Below are 15,153 nucleotides of genomic sequence, written 5' to 3' on the forward strand. Positions count from 1 at the left end.
ACTGTGTGAATGTCCTTGAGTGGCCCAGCCAGAGCCTGAGATTGAACCCAATCAAATATTTCTGGAGAAACCTGAAAATGTGTGTCTGCCCCCATCCAACCTGAGAGAGCTTGAGAGGAGAAGATGACAGATAATTGCCAAATGCTGATGTACAAAGCTTGTCGCATCATACCCAAAAAGATTTGAGGCTGTAAAAGTGCTTTAGCTAAGTACTGAGTTACGGGTATGAATACGTATACAATGTACTTCTTCCAGTTTTTTATTTTTTTATAAATTTACAAAGTTGTGACAGTTCTATTTTTGCTTTGCTATTATGGTGTATGGAGTGTAGATTGATGTGGGAAAAAAAAGTCATTTAAGGGTGCTTTCACACTATCACTTTTGGTGCGCACCCGGGTTCGACTGACGTCAGAGTTCGGTTCGTTTGGATGATGTGAACGCTGTCTTCCGAACTGGGGTGCGCACCCGCGAACCGTACCCGAGTCCGCTTGAAAAGGGTGGTTTGGGGTACGGTTCAAGTGAACTCCGGTACGGTTCGCTGCTGATGTGAACGCAATCGTACCAAATCGCGGAAGTGAACCGCTATTAATGACGTATTATTTGATAAAAAAAATAATATGAATGCAGTCCAGCGGGGGCAGGGGAGGGGCATAGACGGATGAACCATATGGGCAATTGGACAAGTGCCCAGGGGCACCACTCAAATAAATGTTCTGCGGTAAAACAAGCGATGTATTCTCAAACGTCTATCTAGCCGTGTCCTATACATAGGCTACCCTTTCATCAGAACGTACTAAGTTCTCTGAAAGTTTTGTTAAAAGGTTTTTTGTTTTGTTTCTCTCATGCGTGAAACAGAGGATGCGCGATCTATCGCCAGATTCACACATAGGCTAGCCTACTGCGTGAACCCGTGCGCTTTCGTTTCGACGGTCACATATTACTCAAACCGATTTTAGGAGCAGGCTGTCGCGCAACTCCCGTCTCTTCAACTGAAATGCCTCGCTCATGGATGTGTGAATCCGCTACGGAGCGTCAGCCTTGCGCTTTCACGTTGTACTTTGCAGACATTGGCAATCAAGAAAGGGGCAAAGTGTAAACGAGTGAGTTTGTAAGTTTTATTTTCGGTTCAAATCATCACAAAACTATATGTAGCTATATACAGGGCTTAACAAATTTATAGACCGCCCCGCCCGTCAAAAACTTGTTTAAAACTAAAAATTGCGTTATCATTGGGCAAATAACAAACTGAAACAACTAAATAGTCTTTATTCACACATAATAACCAAAAACTAATAAACGAAAAAATATAAATAGGCTATTTTATTTTTATTTTTTATGGCCTCCTTTGGCCTTGATAAAAGCTTGCATTCTTGCTGGCATAATTTTTATGCACTTTTCCACAATCTCTGTTGTTACTGACTTCCAAATAGTTTCTACTTGTTCCCAAAGACTTGCCTTTAAATTAAACTTTTGTGCAATCTCTCTTAGAATCATTAAATCCCAACAATAATTATATTTTAGCATTAGAAACACTACTGTGGCTACAGATTTTACACATACTGGTGGATTAACCATTACAGAAAAATAACAATGGTAATTTTGGTAATCACCTATACTTATTTTAGGGCAGCTGTGGCACAAACCTATTGGGTGGTGGCCTAATAAATTTGTTAAGCACTGTATATGTAATTGCAAACAAGACCATGCACTCATTGTTGCATTTCTGAAAACACACTTTTTACACAAGGGAGTAACACATTAGAAAATGTTTTTGTAAATTAAATATAAATGAATGAAAAAGGAGCTGAGGACAACAATGACTCTAAAAAGATTATCCACTCTTTCTTTTTTTCCATAGAGTCTGAAGTGATTAGCAGATTAGATTATTATTATACCTGTAACAGTTGGCTTCTGAAAACACCCTTTTTACACAAGGGAGTAAAACATTAGAAAGTGTTTTTGTAAATTAAATAGAAATGAATGAAAAATGAGCTGAGGACAACAATGACTCTAAAAAGATTATCCACTCTTTCTTTTTTTCCATAGAGTCTGAAGTGATTAGCAGATTAGATTATTATTATACCTGTAACAGTTGGCTTCACTAGTTATAAAATGTTTCAATTTGCTGCATACAGTTAAGATTTATATTACATCTTAGAACAGCCTGATTTTGTAAGGATTTTCGTAGTCTTGTTATCAGATTGATTTTATTAATATAAATTTTGCACAAAAAAAAAGTATCTAAATTATCACATGAAGCACATTTCATTCATTCATTCATTTTTTAAAATCTAATTATTTTTTGTGGGGGGCACTCTAGGTGTCGTTGCCCAGGGGCACCAAAGAGTCTTAATCCGCCACTGCACAGATGGCTATATAGTTTTTAAAAATGTGTGAAAACATTCAGTACTTTCAACCTACAAATCACATCATACCTTAAAAATAACAAAATGAGCTTACGATAGAATTAAATCCACCTCCTTCTCCTGACTGATAACACTACTCTTGCCTGCTGGTTTTTATAGACAGCTCTAATGATTTTTGTTAATGTATCTACATTTATAACACTATTCTTTGTATTATATCACCTTTGCATCAAATTACAAAAAAACAGTTAACGCTAATGCGAGGGCGTTTCTAATGCAGCGTCTATGGAAGGGACGGTAAATTTGACATCGTTCTCTCTTCTGACAGCCGTTATCAGTCTCTCTCAATTTTTGTCCTTTTATTGAAAGTCATGAAAACACTATCGTGGAGTTTTTCTATTGCTATTTGAGCAAATGGGAATGCAAAAAATATATTTGTGGTACTCTCCCATTCACTGCTATTCAAGTTAACCCAACTATGACGACTTCCGCTGCTGAGAAACCCGGAAATGTGAAAAGGGTCCATAGTTTTGCCTTTGGGGCGTGAATACGTGAATCATGCGAGTTAATTGAGCTCGCCTCCCAGCGGCGAACCATTGATCGTCTCTGATCTCGGATCAGTTTTATCAATTTGTAGACATTTTTAACGAGATATTTGTGTAATTAAAAGGATGAGTTGTAGTCTCTTACTGGCTTGTTTAAGCTCTCCATAAAACAAACAAAACAAGTCCTGCAAATTAATAATAATAATGTTAAAAAACACATTATACAGACACTTCATATTTAATGGTATTTAATTATTTTGATAGCATTTAATATATTATACTTACAAGAAAGCATTTGCATTGGGTTTGTAAAAAGCAGTTTTTATGCATGTTTTAGCCTGAGTTTTTGTTGCATTTACACAGCCTTGACCATCAGGCGTCAGCAGCGTGTGGTGATTCGAGCGCTTCGAAACAGTGAATCATTTTGCGAAGCAATTGGTTCAATTGATTCGAAGCTTTGAAAAGGTTAATTTCTCCCATTACTAGTTTACTAGTTTAACATAAGGCTGCAACATAACAAAACATGAAAAAAATGAAGGGGTATTTAAGTAATAATTAGCCTACTTATGTTAAGTTTTAGGACGTTGTCAATGTAATTAAATCTTAGCGCACGTAAAATGTGCAATCAAATATGTGTTCAGCGTATCCTTATATTTGTATTTTCACGATCAAAAACAAAGTTGTCAACAGGGCGGCTGTGTTTGAGCGTCCTGTGGCGCTCGCACACACACACACGCACGCACGCACACTCACACTCACAGAGCCTCGGACACACAGGTAAAATGGCGTCGGGGGCCATTTCAGTGGAGACTAAGAAGATTACAGATTTACGTGTGGTAGACCTCAAATCAGAACTCAAACGAAGAAATCTGGATGTTACTGGGGTAAAAAATACACTCGTCGCTAGGTTGAAGCAGGTAATTTTAATTTAAACCGTAAATTACGATGGCGTGTGGATAAATGATCGCGAGCTAGCTTGATGGCTAAGGAGTTAGCATAGCCGTTTGTATCCTAAAACATGTTTGCATTCCGGAATGTTTTAATGTATTTAATAACAACACAGATGTAATGCCCGTAGTTGGATACCAAGTGTGACAGAATTGACATGAAATATGTACTAGCAGTTTCAGAAACCTAATCTGCTAGGATTTGTTAAGTAGGCTAAATTCTCTTAGCAAGCGAATGCCGCTACAACGCACTCAGTCCAAATTTGTCTAAACAAAAAATAGTATTATTATGCTCAAATCTTTTGCATGCAATGTGTTTAACACATTTATCATAGATAAATTATGCAAAGCACAGTATGGTCTGAATCATTGTTTCAAATATTGAGATTCCCATAATCATTTGAATGGTCATGCGTTCTTGTGTGAAGGCAATAGAAGATGAAGGTGGAGATCCAGACAACATTGAGATCACCGTATCAGCTGAAACACCCACGAGAAAACACAGCAAATCTAAAGGTAGACCGTCACGCTCCGAACCCAACCCAACCCTTTTACTTCCCCCATGTGTATCTTTTTCAAAAGTTGATCGGAAAGCTTTATTACACATCCTCAGGAAAGAAGACCGACCTGGATGCTGACACCATCATGGAAGAGGAATCCTTCTCTAAGGTATGGGAGTGGAATTGTTGCCACATATTGGGTTCATTGAAACTGGACTAATAAATGAGTAATATGTTAGTATGAATTAGGGCTGCACGATTATGACAAAAATCATAATTGTCGATTATTCCCTTGAAATTGCGATTATTAATTATGATTATCACAATTTACATTGAGTGATGTTTATACCATTGTTTGATGCAACTGCATGCCATATTTTTATATGAAAATAAGCTGAAAACACTCTTAACTGAAAAACTTTTAGTGCTTGTCTATAGTATTAAGCCTCAAATGTCAACTAAACATCGGATTGGTTTCTTCTTTAAATTATAAAAAAGTAAAAATATGAATGGTATTATAATGTTATACTAAAATTAAAATAATGGGAAAAACCCTTAACCCCTTAACTATCACTCACAATTTTGAACATAGACGTGAAAGTGCACTATCCAAACTTAAATTTTTATAATTCATGAATTAAAACATTTTGTAACATGATTTTGATGTAACATTTTCATGGTAATGCAATGTCTGATTTTAAAATGGGTTTCAGAGGATGAATTTTGAGATTTGAAGTTTTCAATTGATATATAATTTCTGATGATTTCTAAAGTGTGATAGAGAAAAAGGCTTTTTTTGCCATATCTTGAATTTGTGATCATTCTAAATGCATTATAATAGATTGAATCATACAGTGAAAGAACGCACTCTAAATGCGCACACAAACTAGTCTAGACTTCACGTAATGTATGCGTGTGCTCTGTAGGGATGTTTTGAATGGTTTTTGCAAAATACTCGATAATGTCAAATCGCACATCGTTAAAACAACAATTACGATATTATTGCAGACGATATATATCGCACACCCCTATAGTGAAGTAAACTTAGGCGTCCAACAGAGGGGACGGGTGACAATTAAGATAACATGTAGAAAGAAAAAATGCATTTTAAGCACGCAGAATAACTTAAGTGGACTTTGAATGATTAATTGCCGCTTTGAACGATTACGTAATTGTGGCATCCGTAATTGTAATTGCGATTAGAAATTCGATTAATTGTGCATCCCTAGTATGAATGTTAGGTACTGTTTTATAAAAACATTAGGTCTAATAATCTGCACAAATATTGCATTAGATCAATATAAATCTTTACAAACTTCTATTGTTGGATGTGTAACCTTATTATTTACAGTTTGATAAATAAATCTTCATATTTGAATGTGTTTGAACAGTATATGAAAGTATTATATAATGTTCGATTTATTCATGAAAGATATAGTGGTACATAACTTATATTCTCAAACAAGCTATTTTATTCAAAGTTGAAAGTGGTAGTAAATTTAGTTCATTGGTAATTAATATAAAATCATCAACAATGCATGTTAAAAACATTTATTTTTTAATGAATTTCTTATGAACTGTGATTTGGTAATGAGAAGTCAAAGATATAACACACAGATATCTGAACTGTTTTTTAATATGCAATACTGATCAAAAGTTTGACAAACTATACTATATGGACAAAAGTATTGGGATACACCTCTAAAGTGAGTTCAGGGCCCGTATTCACAAAACATCTTAAAGAGGTCATATGATGCGATTTCAATTTTTCCTTTCTCTTTGGAGTGTTACAAGCTCTTGGTGCATAAAGAAGATCTGTAAATCAATCTACAGTATGTGGAAAATGTGTTTTTTTTCTACCTTAAACCGTATAAACATATTTCATTACACCAAATACACAAAATAATGTTCTTTTTAGCAACATCATATGACCCCTTTAAGGTGATCGGCTTTCACCGTGGATGAAGCGGAGTCCAGCCCGGGCTCTTCACATGTGGTTGCCGCAAGCCCTCCGGACGCTCCTTCGTCAAATCCGCTGGCTGCGCAATTCTCAAGCCCGCCGCCTCTGCTCACTCTAGCCTTCCGGCCGTTCCTCACTCTAGCCCCCCGGCCTCTGCTCACTCTAGGCCACCGTGTGTGACGCTGTGTTTCATTGTGAAAGCGAATCTACTTTGTTTGGCCTTCCAAAAATGGACACGACTAGAAATCAGTAGTTAAGTTGGCAGGGCATAGAGGAGAATCAATCTACAGTATGTGGAAAATGTGTTTTTTTTCTACCTTAAACCGTATAAACATATTTCATTACACCAAATACACAAAATAATGTTCTTTTTAGCAACATCATATGACCCCTTTAAGGTTAAAAGTAGCTCGTAACTCGCCGGTTTAGGAGAAAATCTCAAAAATAATGGGTGTGCCAATCCTAAATTTAGGACTCCTACATTTTTGCTCTAAGAGTATTTCACAAAGCGTTTTAGCACTAAAACTAGCTCCTAAATCTGTGAAACATTAGGAGTAGTGAAGAGGAGTCCTAAGTCACTAAGACCAAGCCACAAACTATTCCTAAAATGACTGTTGCTGGCAATCTGCCTCTGAACGTAAACATTTTAGAAACATTTGACGATAATAAGCAGGGTCATTCTGAAGAGCTCAGTGAATTCAAGCATGGTACTGTGATAGGATGGATTCCACATTGAACTGTAAGTGGTATTATTGGAAAGTGGAAGCAACCTAGCCATGAAGTGGAAGACCACATAAAGTCACAGAGCAGGGTCCTGAGGTGCATGATGAGCAAATGTTGCCAATGCTCTGCTGATTCCATTGAGTTCCAAACTTCCACTGGCATTAATATCAGCACAGAAACTGTGTGGAGGGAGCTTCATGGAATGGGTTTCCATGGGCAAGCAGCTACTTGCAAGTCTCACATCACCAAGTACAATGCCAAGCATCAAGTGGAGTGGTGTAAAAGATGCCACCACTGGACTCTAGAGTGGTGACAGAATCTTAATGCTTCAGCATACCAAGACATCTTGGAAAATGCTATGCTTCCAACTTTGTGGGAGTAGTTTGGGGAAGGCCCTTTACTATTGCAGCATGACTGTGCCCCAATGCACAAAGCAACGTCCATAAAGACATGGTTGAATGAGCCCTGCCCTCAACCCCATCCAACACCATTGGGGTGAACTGGAACAGAGATTGCGAGCCAGGCCTTCTTGTCCAGCATCATTACCTGACCTCACAGATACTCGAAATGGGCAAAGCTCCCACAGAAACACTCAAATTTTGTGGAAACCCTTCACAGAAGAGTGAAAGCTGTTATAGCCCCAATAATTTTGTCCTTATAGTGTTTTCTGTTTCAAATAAACATTGTTCTTTTGAAAGAAAATGTATCGTTTCCACAAAAATATTATACAGCATATCTGTTTTAAACTGTGGTAATAAATGTTTTCTAATCACCAAATCAGCATATATTTGTAATATTTCACACGATTACCGTTTCTACTGTATTTTGATCAAAGAAATGTAGTCTTAGTTAAAATAAGAGACTACAAAATTTTGAACGCTGGTATATTTTTATGATTTAAGCATTTCTTTGAAAATTGTTTAAATTGTTGTTTTCATGCTTCTGGCAAAATCACGCTTTTAAGTTATTTAAAGAATGTCAAAAAATATTTCTGCAAATGCCATTTGTGACCAACCCAACATTTTAAAAGGAGTATATTAAAAAAAATCCGAAATCATACATTCAGTGGCAATAAAATGAATGTCAATCAATATTCTAAGTATCAATAATGATCCCCCAGTTCTTTATTAACATTAGAAATTAAATTCATATATAATTTGTTTGTTTTCTTTTCAGGAGACTGAGGAAGAGGAATCTGAAAAAGGTATGTCTGGTCACTTATTGGGGTGGAGATGTAACATTTGATTTTCAGGTTTCAGACGGTTGGACTTCTCTTGCTTCCTTTTTCTTTTGCTGTTTTTCAATTTTGGCGTTCTAGTCAGACACGTTAAAAGCGGGTCTTTCACAGACATTAAAACGTCCCATCCGGAACACGTGCTGCATCAAAGGACAGATAACCCTTCACCATTTGTGTTAACATCAGTGATCCTCCTAATCTCATCATCTAATTCGTTCAAGAGCACATTACCCTGCCACGACATTTCATCAGCAAGAGGAGACCTTTCACCCACTCGATCTCCATTCAGAACACCACCCAAGCTTCAGCAGGCCACCTCCTTCTTTCTGTTGAGACTGGACTACTTCCTGAAATGGAGACGGCAACAGGCTGCATGCCTTTGACTGGTCAGAACATGACACATGAACCTCATTCACCAAAGTCTTGACACTTCTTTCTGACTGCAGTATAGCCGGCATGGCTTAAGTGGACATCAACATCACTGCTCGTGCTTTGAACTCATTCAAGACTGGATGCAGCTCAGTGGACATCCAATTTTAGCCATGTTACTGGACAGAGTACTGTGAACAAGGCTAGATTCCTCCAACGGATCAGAGTGGATTTGGCACCCTGTTTTTGATTTGCCTCCATCAGTTGTAAAACGAGATGGATGGTCAGCAGAAGTGTCTGAAAGAAGACCCTCGATGTGACCACATGAAGCTGAGTGACATCTGGCAGGAGGACTCGCATTATGGAATAGATTTGCAATTTCACTCAGACTGAATGCATGTCTGTAAAGCAGAGAAGTGTGTCAATGTCACCCAGCTGTGGAACCTTCAAAATGTGGACCAAGATAGTGATGTTCATCGTAGTCAGAAGATTGTTCAACCTCATCGTTGTTCTCTAAGGAATGTGTTTTTATGTGTACCTGTGGTTTCCTCACCCACGATGACCACTAACACTAAACTTGCTCTTTGTTATACTTTCTAGGTCTCGTAGCACAGAGATTTGAATGTTAAACAATGTGTTATTTTGCCATGTTTTATGCTTGTTAAATCCCTCAGATGTAACTGATACTGATGATGCTACTCGTGACAATTCTAAAACCTTCTCCTGTGAAGACGGCCTTGCAGAGCCCGAGGCTGAGGTAGGAGTGGAGCCTGATCTTGAGGCTGAAGCAGAAGCAGAACCCGAACCCGAGCCCGATCCTGATGCCGAGATTGAGGCTGAGAGAGAAGCCGAGCCTGAAGTCCCAGCGATGGAAGCCTTGGAGAGCGAACCTGCTCCTGAACCCATAAAAGAAGTTGAGGATGACAATATATCTGTCACCATCCAGGCCGAAGATGCCATCACGCTGGATGTAGATGGCGACGATCTCCTGGAAACAGGTAAACATGTGAAACTTCCAGATTCTGAGGCAGACAAGGGCTGCGAAGAGCCTGAGGCCACTGCTGAGATGGGGCAGGAGATAGACTCACTGACTGAAGCGATAGATGGCCACAAGGATGGTAAGAGAGATGACGGGCTGATGTCTGACGCCGCCAAGAAGGACAGCAGAGAGGCCTCGAAGAAAGGAGAAACAGGAGACAAGGAAAAGGATTCTGGGAAGAAAGGCCCCTCTTCAACTGGGGCGACAGGTCAAGCAAAGAGGTTTGTCTTTCTATGTCAGTTCTTTAAGATACTACTACCAAGTTCCAGCTCACTAAGAACTCAGCATTGTGGGTAGGCGCAAATAATTTTTTCATAACAAGCTGTTCATTGTACCTAATCTCCCTGCCTTTGGTTTGTTCTTATGGTTTGGTTTGCCATTTTTTCGAGTTTGGTAATTGGTGGAGTTAAACGAGGAGCTGAAAACACGTCTGTTACGCACACATTTCCAGCACTTGCTTTTCCAGTCCCTACTTGTGGGTTAAAAAAAGAGCAATAGTTCCAGTGATGTCAGAGGGGTTTGTCAGTCCAGTGAAGTGATTCTCTCTGAAGTTGAACACCCTCCTGAGGATGTCATTGGTCAAGGGAATAAATTGGCAGAAAACCTGACCCACCTTGCTCCTGTGGAAAAGCAAGAGAAAGAAGCCTTATTGGAGTTTTGGCCGAGTGCAAGCCTTGCCTATGGGGATTTTTTTGTTGTTGTTTTTTTGGTTCTTTTTCTTTTTCTGTAATGCACCAAACATTTGTATAACCTTTGTTGTTTGTTTGGAGATGTACCTCGATGCCCCACAGTCGTCTTCTCTCGTGCTCTGGTCCTCATTAAAGTATTTCTCTTTTCTTGTCGCTCTCATAATGTTCACATTTTAGCTCTTCAAAAGACAGAGATGGAAAGACTACAAAAGATGAAAAAGGTATGACTTTCTTAAATGGGTTTGCATTTTGAAATTTTGGACTTAACAGTTTACTTTTAAGTTTATACACAGCAGCTGGGCTAAGTGATAAAACTCCAGTATTATCCAATTCTCAAAAATCTAAAATTAGAAGCTTCATTATTCGGAAAGTTATTTTGCTCTGATCCTCAAGTAGAGTGTCTTCTAAAGCCTGTTATCTGTCTTCAGGAAGTGGCAGCAGCAGTACCAGCTTTACTCGCAATCTGTGGGTGAGCGGCCTGTCGTCCAACACCAAAGCAGCTGATCTCAAGAACCTCTTTGGCAAATATGGAAAGGTAAAGGCTCTTTGTATATGATAAATAGGCACCAGCTTATAATTAACATGTTTGTAATTAAGGATTGTGACAGCATTTTCAAAATTTTTGTTTTCAAAATAGGTTTTTAGTGCCAAAGTGGTCACCAATGCTCGTAGCCCAGGAGCCAAGTGTTATGGATTAGTTACCATGTCATCCAGCGCAGAAGTGGCCAGGTGCATCTCTCACCTGGACCGCACAGAACTCCATGGACAACAGATATCTGTGGACAGGGTAAGAGCTTAACCATTGTGCTTTAACAGTGGGATTGTCAACATATTTAAGCACCTTATATGGGCTTTACATAATAGTCAAACATCATCAATAGTGTGTGCTTTTGTGAAAAATAAAAATAACCTTGATACTTGGTACTTTCAAACTTGATATCTGATCTCATGGTATCGTCCTCATAGGTGAAAACTGACCCATTTAAAAAGGACTTCTCAAAGAAAGAGGGAGAAGAGAAGACAAGTTCCAGTAAAATTTCTGGAGAAAAGCGCACTCCAACTGGGGCAAAAACTTCCAGCAAGTAAGCATTAATCCAGTTTTAATCTCTTTCTGTTCTTTTAAAGGGGAGGAGTATTTCATTGCATTGGTTATTTTTCCCACCTTCCTTTATTTTCAATAGGACACCAGTTTTATCTAAGAAGGAAGAGAAGAAATCAGACAAATCATCTGAGAAGGACTGCAAAGACGTCAAAAAACAGGACTACAAAACCAACAAATCTGATGCACCTTCTTCCAATTCAGGAGCCGACGCAGCAAAGAAAGATGACAAGAAGCATGGACGTATGTTACGGTTTGATTGAATTCACCTACTGAGGAAGTTTAAAAACTTAAAACTTTATAGTTATGTGTTTAATGCTTTCCCATCTGCAGGAAAGAGTCCAGGCAATATGATGGTGATCAACCAAGCTAAAGGAGAGCAAAACTTCAATAAATTTCGTCCTCCTTTCAGAAGGGGCGGGAGGTTTGAGAAGGTACCACAGACATCCTCAGTATGTACTGTATTGCCATGTAAAGAGGTTTTTATCAAGGCCAAATGATCCGATTGTCTATTTCTCTACAGCCTGGTCCTCCCAACATGATGAACAGACGTCCCAGAGGGTTCATACCACCTGAGGAGGTTTGTTAACTCTGAAAACATTCTGAACATCTGAATTAGTAAGGCCACATGCACTCTCTTTAGTATTTTGTTTGACCAGTTTACATACTTGCAGATGGAGAAAGGCCGTCCCATGCTTAACAAAGGTGGCAACAAAGACATCCTGCCGTTTGAGAAGATGAAGGAACAGAGGATGCGTGAGCGCATGGTCAGGATGGAACACATTCGCAGGGCTATGGAACTGCGCAGGTAGGCATGCCTTCCTTTTCATTCGCAAATAAAATGGCAAAGTGCTTAAGCAGCATTTTGTAATGCTGTTTTGTTGTGACGTCCAGACGGCGCGAGGTAGCAGAGCGAGAGCGCCGGGAGAGGGAACGAATCCGTATTATGCGTGAGCGTGAGGAAAGAGAGAACCTGATGAGAGAGCGGCAAAGGCTGGAGGTGGAAAGGCAGAAACTCGAACGTGAGCGCATGGAGAGAGAGAGACTGGAACGGGAGCGGATCCGTATAGAGCAGGTACAGCCACGATACACCTGCCTGTGGAAACTCAAAGCTGGGATTTTGTCTTTACATTAATGTGCTGTGTGTGCAGGAGCGACGCAAGGAAGCGGAGCGTTTAGCTCGTGAACGCGAGGAGCTAAGACGGCAGCAGGAACAGTTGCGCTATGAGCAGGAGAAACGAAACAACTTAAAGAGGGGACGCGACGTTGACCAAAGGTGTGTGAACAATACTGTTACATATTAATTTTTAGGGTATATTGGTCTCTTAAGATTCAAATGGTCAGTGTTTTTTTTTTCTTCTCTGTCTGTGCAGGAGGGAAGATCCATACTGGAATAGTGGTAAAAAGATGCAGACTGAGCCAGAGGGACGGATCAGTCAAGGCGGAGATTACAACAATCGACAACAGAACCGCTTCAATGATTTCAACCCTAGAGACCGGAACCGATACCAGCAGACATCAGCTGTGCAATCCAACAACTTTGATAGGTAGGCATTCATGAACATGGATGCAATTCTCAAACACAATAGGACAGGTAGGAGAAGAGACCAGGCCACAGCTGAAGATTTCAGATTTTCAGCTTCTGTTTAATCTTTTTCGCAGGCACTTTTATTCAAACGAGAACAAGAGAGAACAAGTTGCGCTAACCTACCAAATTTCCAAATTAGCACAAGTTAAAATTTGTGAAATCAACAGCAAGCGATGGATTTTTTTTATTTTTTGCAGACGCAATCGCTTCGATGGTGAACCTGAATCAAAGAAGAATCGACCTGCTCCTCGCCGTGAAGGCTCAGGGTTTGAGCGCTATCCTAAAAACTTTGAAACCGTGCGGAGAGCAGAACCACCACCTCCACCTCGTGCAGAGCTGCGCGACAGCGATCGCCGAGAAATCCGCGACCGTGATGAGCGCAGACAGGTGTCCATGCCTGATCGACCAGCTGGTGGCAGAGCGCCGCCCCCCACCAGTGCCCACTCCCGTACCCCCAGAGACGGCAGCCATGCTGGCTGGAAGACTGATGGGGGAATGAATACAAAACAAGGAGATGTCAGGTACAGATGAGTTTCTGTTTGTGCTTGAGGTTTGGTTCTTGTTCAGTACCTGTTCAAAACATTAAGTGATTTTCAAGTGAAATTTCATTACATTAGCAGTTCTTGAACCTCTGCTTTCTTCCACCAATGTGGACAAGAACAGTACTATGATAGTAGTGTTGGAAACTTTTTCCTCGTCGAAGCAGAGACCAGGAGACGTTGGGATATGTTTCATACAGAAGTCACTCTTTATTGAGGACTCGAGCGTCGCTGCAGTCATCCAAGTCTGACTAACGTAGTGTTACATTGTAGTTTATATAAATTTTAAAGGGGCGGGATACATTCAGTAGAGGTGGAGACAATCTAACCCATAGCATGCAAATGAAGTACAGGCAATCAGCCCGACATTTTCCTAGCCTTGATCTCATCAGCATAACAGTGTCATTCAAATGCATAGGTGCTAATCCAATCAGTCTGACAGTCCTAATCCAATCAGTATAACTACTCAAAGACTGGGGCAGAGGCACCAAGAGCCATTACAAACAAAAGGTGATCGTCTCAGTAATCTGGTTCATTTTACTAACAATAGGAGAACAGGAACAGACAGGAACCTCTTGCTACACTTTGCTTAAGATAATCATTTGTCTGATGTAATTTACCTTAAATGCTAAATACAATGTACTTCACCTTAGTTTTTCATGTGATGCTATGTCAGAACATAGGATCAGCATATTTTAAACAGATTCTTAAATTTGTAATCCCACAGTAGTGTTAGAAAACTTTTTTTTTTTAAAGTTCCAAACGTGTATAAATTTCTTCTGTTGAACACAAAAGATGATATTTTGAAGAATGTTGGTAATCAAACAGTTGTTGGTCCCCATTGACTTTAATTATATATATTTTTTCCTCCATACTATGCAAGTCAATGGAGACCAGGTATTAAACGTGACGTGACATGTGGCCAAGTATGGTTACCCATACTAGGAATTAGTGCTCTGCATTTATCCCATCCTAAGTCGCTGTACATTCACTCCCCCCACCTTCCTGCCGGACCTGAGACTCGAACTCGCAACCTTTGGGTTACGAGTCCGACTCTCTAACCATTAGGCCACGATTTAATTTTCAAAAAAACTCTTGAATCAGCCTTGAACTCACCAGTTATATTTTTGAATTTATTAATTGAAGCTAGTGAGTTTGACCAGTTCTTGACGTAAACCACTGGCTAGGGCTGCATGATAAATCAAAATGAAATCGAAAGCGCGATTAGGCAGAAGCTGCGTTTGTCATGCGTATCGTTCAGTGAAGCACGGTTCTGTGATCAGCAGTAAATCTCCATCCGAAGGCCAGAGGGCGCTCTCGCGCAGAAACTCCAAATACGCCTTGCAGAAGAAACCCAGGAAATCCCTGTAGTGGTTGCTGAATAAACAGAAGATTTAAATGCTTTCATTGATTCAACATGACTAGGGCAATATATGGTTTATCTGAGTTCTTACGATTATAATTTTCATTATAATAAAGTATATATATAATTAGAGGTCGACCGATGTATCGGTTTTGCCGATTAATCGGCACCGATAGTTGATTGCTGGAA

At 39.6% G+C, this 15,153-nt stretch overlaps 1 protein-coding gene across 3 annotated transcripts in view; it reads left to right on the top strand.

Moving 5' to 3' along the window:
* Positions 1 to 3,648: 3,648 nt before the first annotated feature.
* Positions 3,649 to 15,153, top strand: part of LOC107670749 (SAFB-like transcription modulator) — an 18,719-nt gene continuing 7,214 nt past the window's right edge. The window contains exons 1-17 of one of the 3 annotated variants that reach the window (XM_016463483.1): positions 3,649 to 3,828; positions 4,287 to 4,374; positions 4,472 to 4,527; positions 8,218 to 8,245; positions 9,322 to 9,907; positions 10,553 to 10,596; positions 10,804 to 10,910; positions 11,013 to 11,162; positions 11,342 to 11,457; positions 11,557 to 11,717; positions 11,808 to 11,908; positions 11,998 to 12,054; positions 12,149 to 12,282; positions 12,369 to 12,549; positions 12,626 to 12,750; positions 12,848 to 13,021; positions 13,260 to 13,583. In XM_016463483.1, the coding sequence (XP_016318969.1) occupies positions 3,694 to 3,828; positions 4,287 to 4,374; positions 4,472 to 4,527; positions 8,218 to 8,245; positions 9,322 to 9,907; positions 10,553 to 10,596; positions 10,804 to 10,910; positions 11,013 to 11,162; positions 11,342 to 11,457; positions 11,557 to 11,717; positions 11,808 to 11,908; positions 11,998 to 12,054; positions 12,149 to 12,282; positions 12,369 to 12,549; positions 12,626 to 12,750; positions 12,848 to 13,021; positions 13,260 to 13,583 (2,567 nt within the window). In that variant the 5' untranslated portion in view covers positions 3,649 to 3,693. The remainder of the gene's footprint in view (positions 3,829 to 4,286; positions 4,375 to 4,471; positions 4,528 to 8,217; positions 8,246 to 9,321; positions 9,908 to 10,552; positions 10,597 to 10,803; positions 10,911 to 11,012; positions 11,163 to 11,341; positions 11,458 to 11,556; positions 11,718 to 11,807; positions 11,909 to 11,997; positions 12,055 to 12,148; positions 12,283 to 12,368; positions 12,550 to 12,625; positions 12,751 to 12,847; positions 13,022 to 13,259; positions 13,584 to 15,153) is intronic. The other 2 variants (XM_016463482.1, XM_016463484.1) reach the window with 2 other exon arrangements.

The sequence above is a fragment of the Sinocyclocheilus anshuiensis genome, unplaced genomic scaffold (genome assembly GCF_001515605.1).
Source record: "Sinocyclocheilus anshuiensis isolate Anshui unplaced genomic scaffold, SAMN03320099.WGS_v1.1 scaffold816, whole genome shotgun sequence".
Classification (NCBI taxonomy): Eukaryota; Metazoa; Chordata; class Actinopteri; order Cypriniformes; family Cyprinidae; genus Sinocyclocheilus; species Sinocyclocheilus anshuiensis.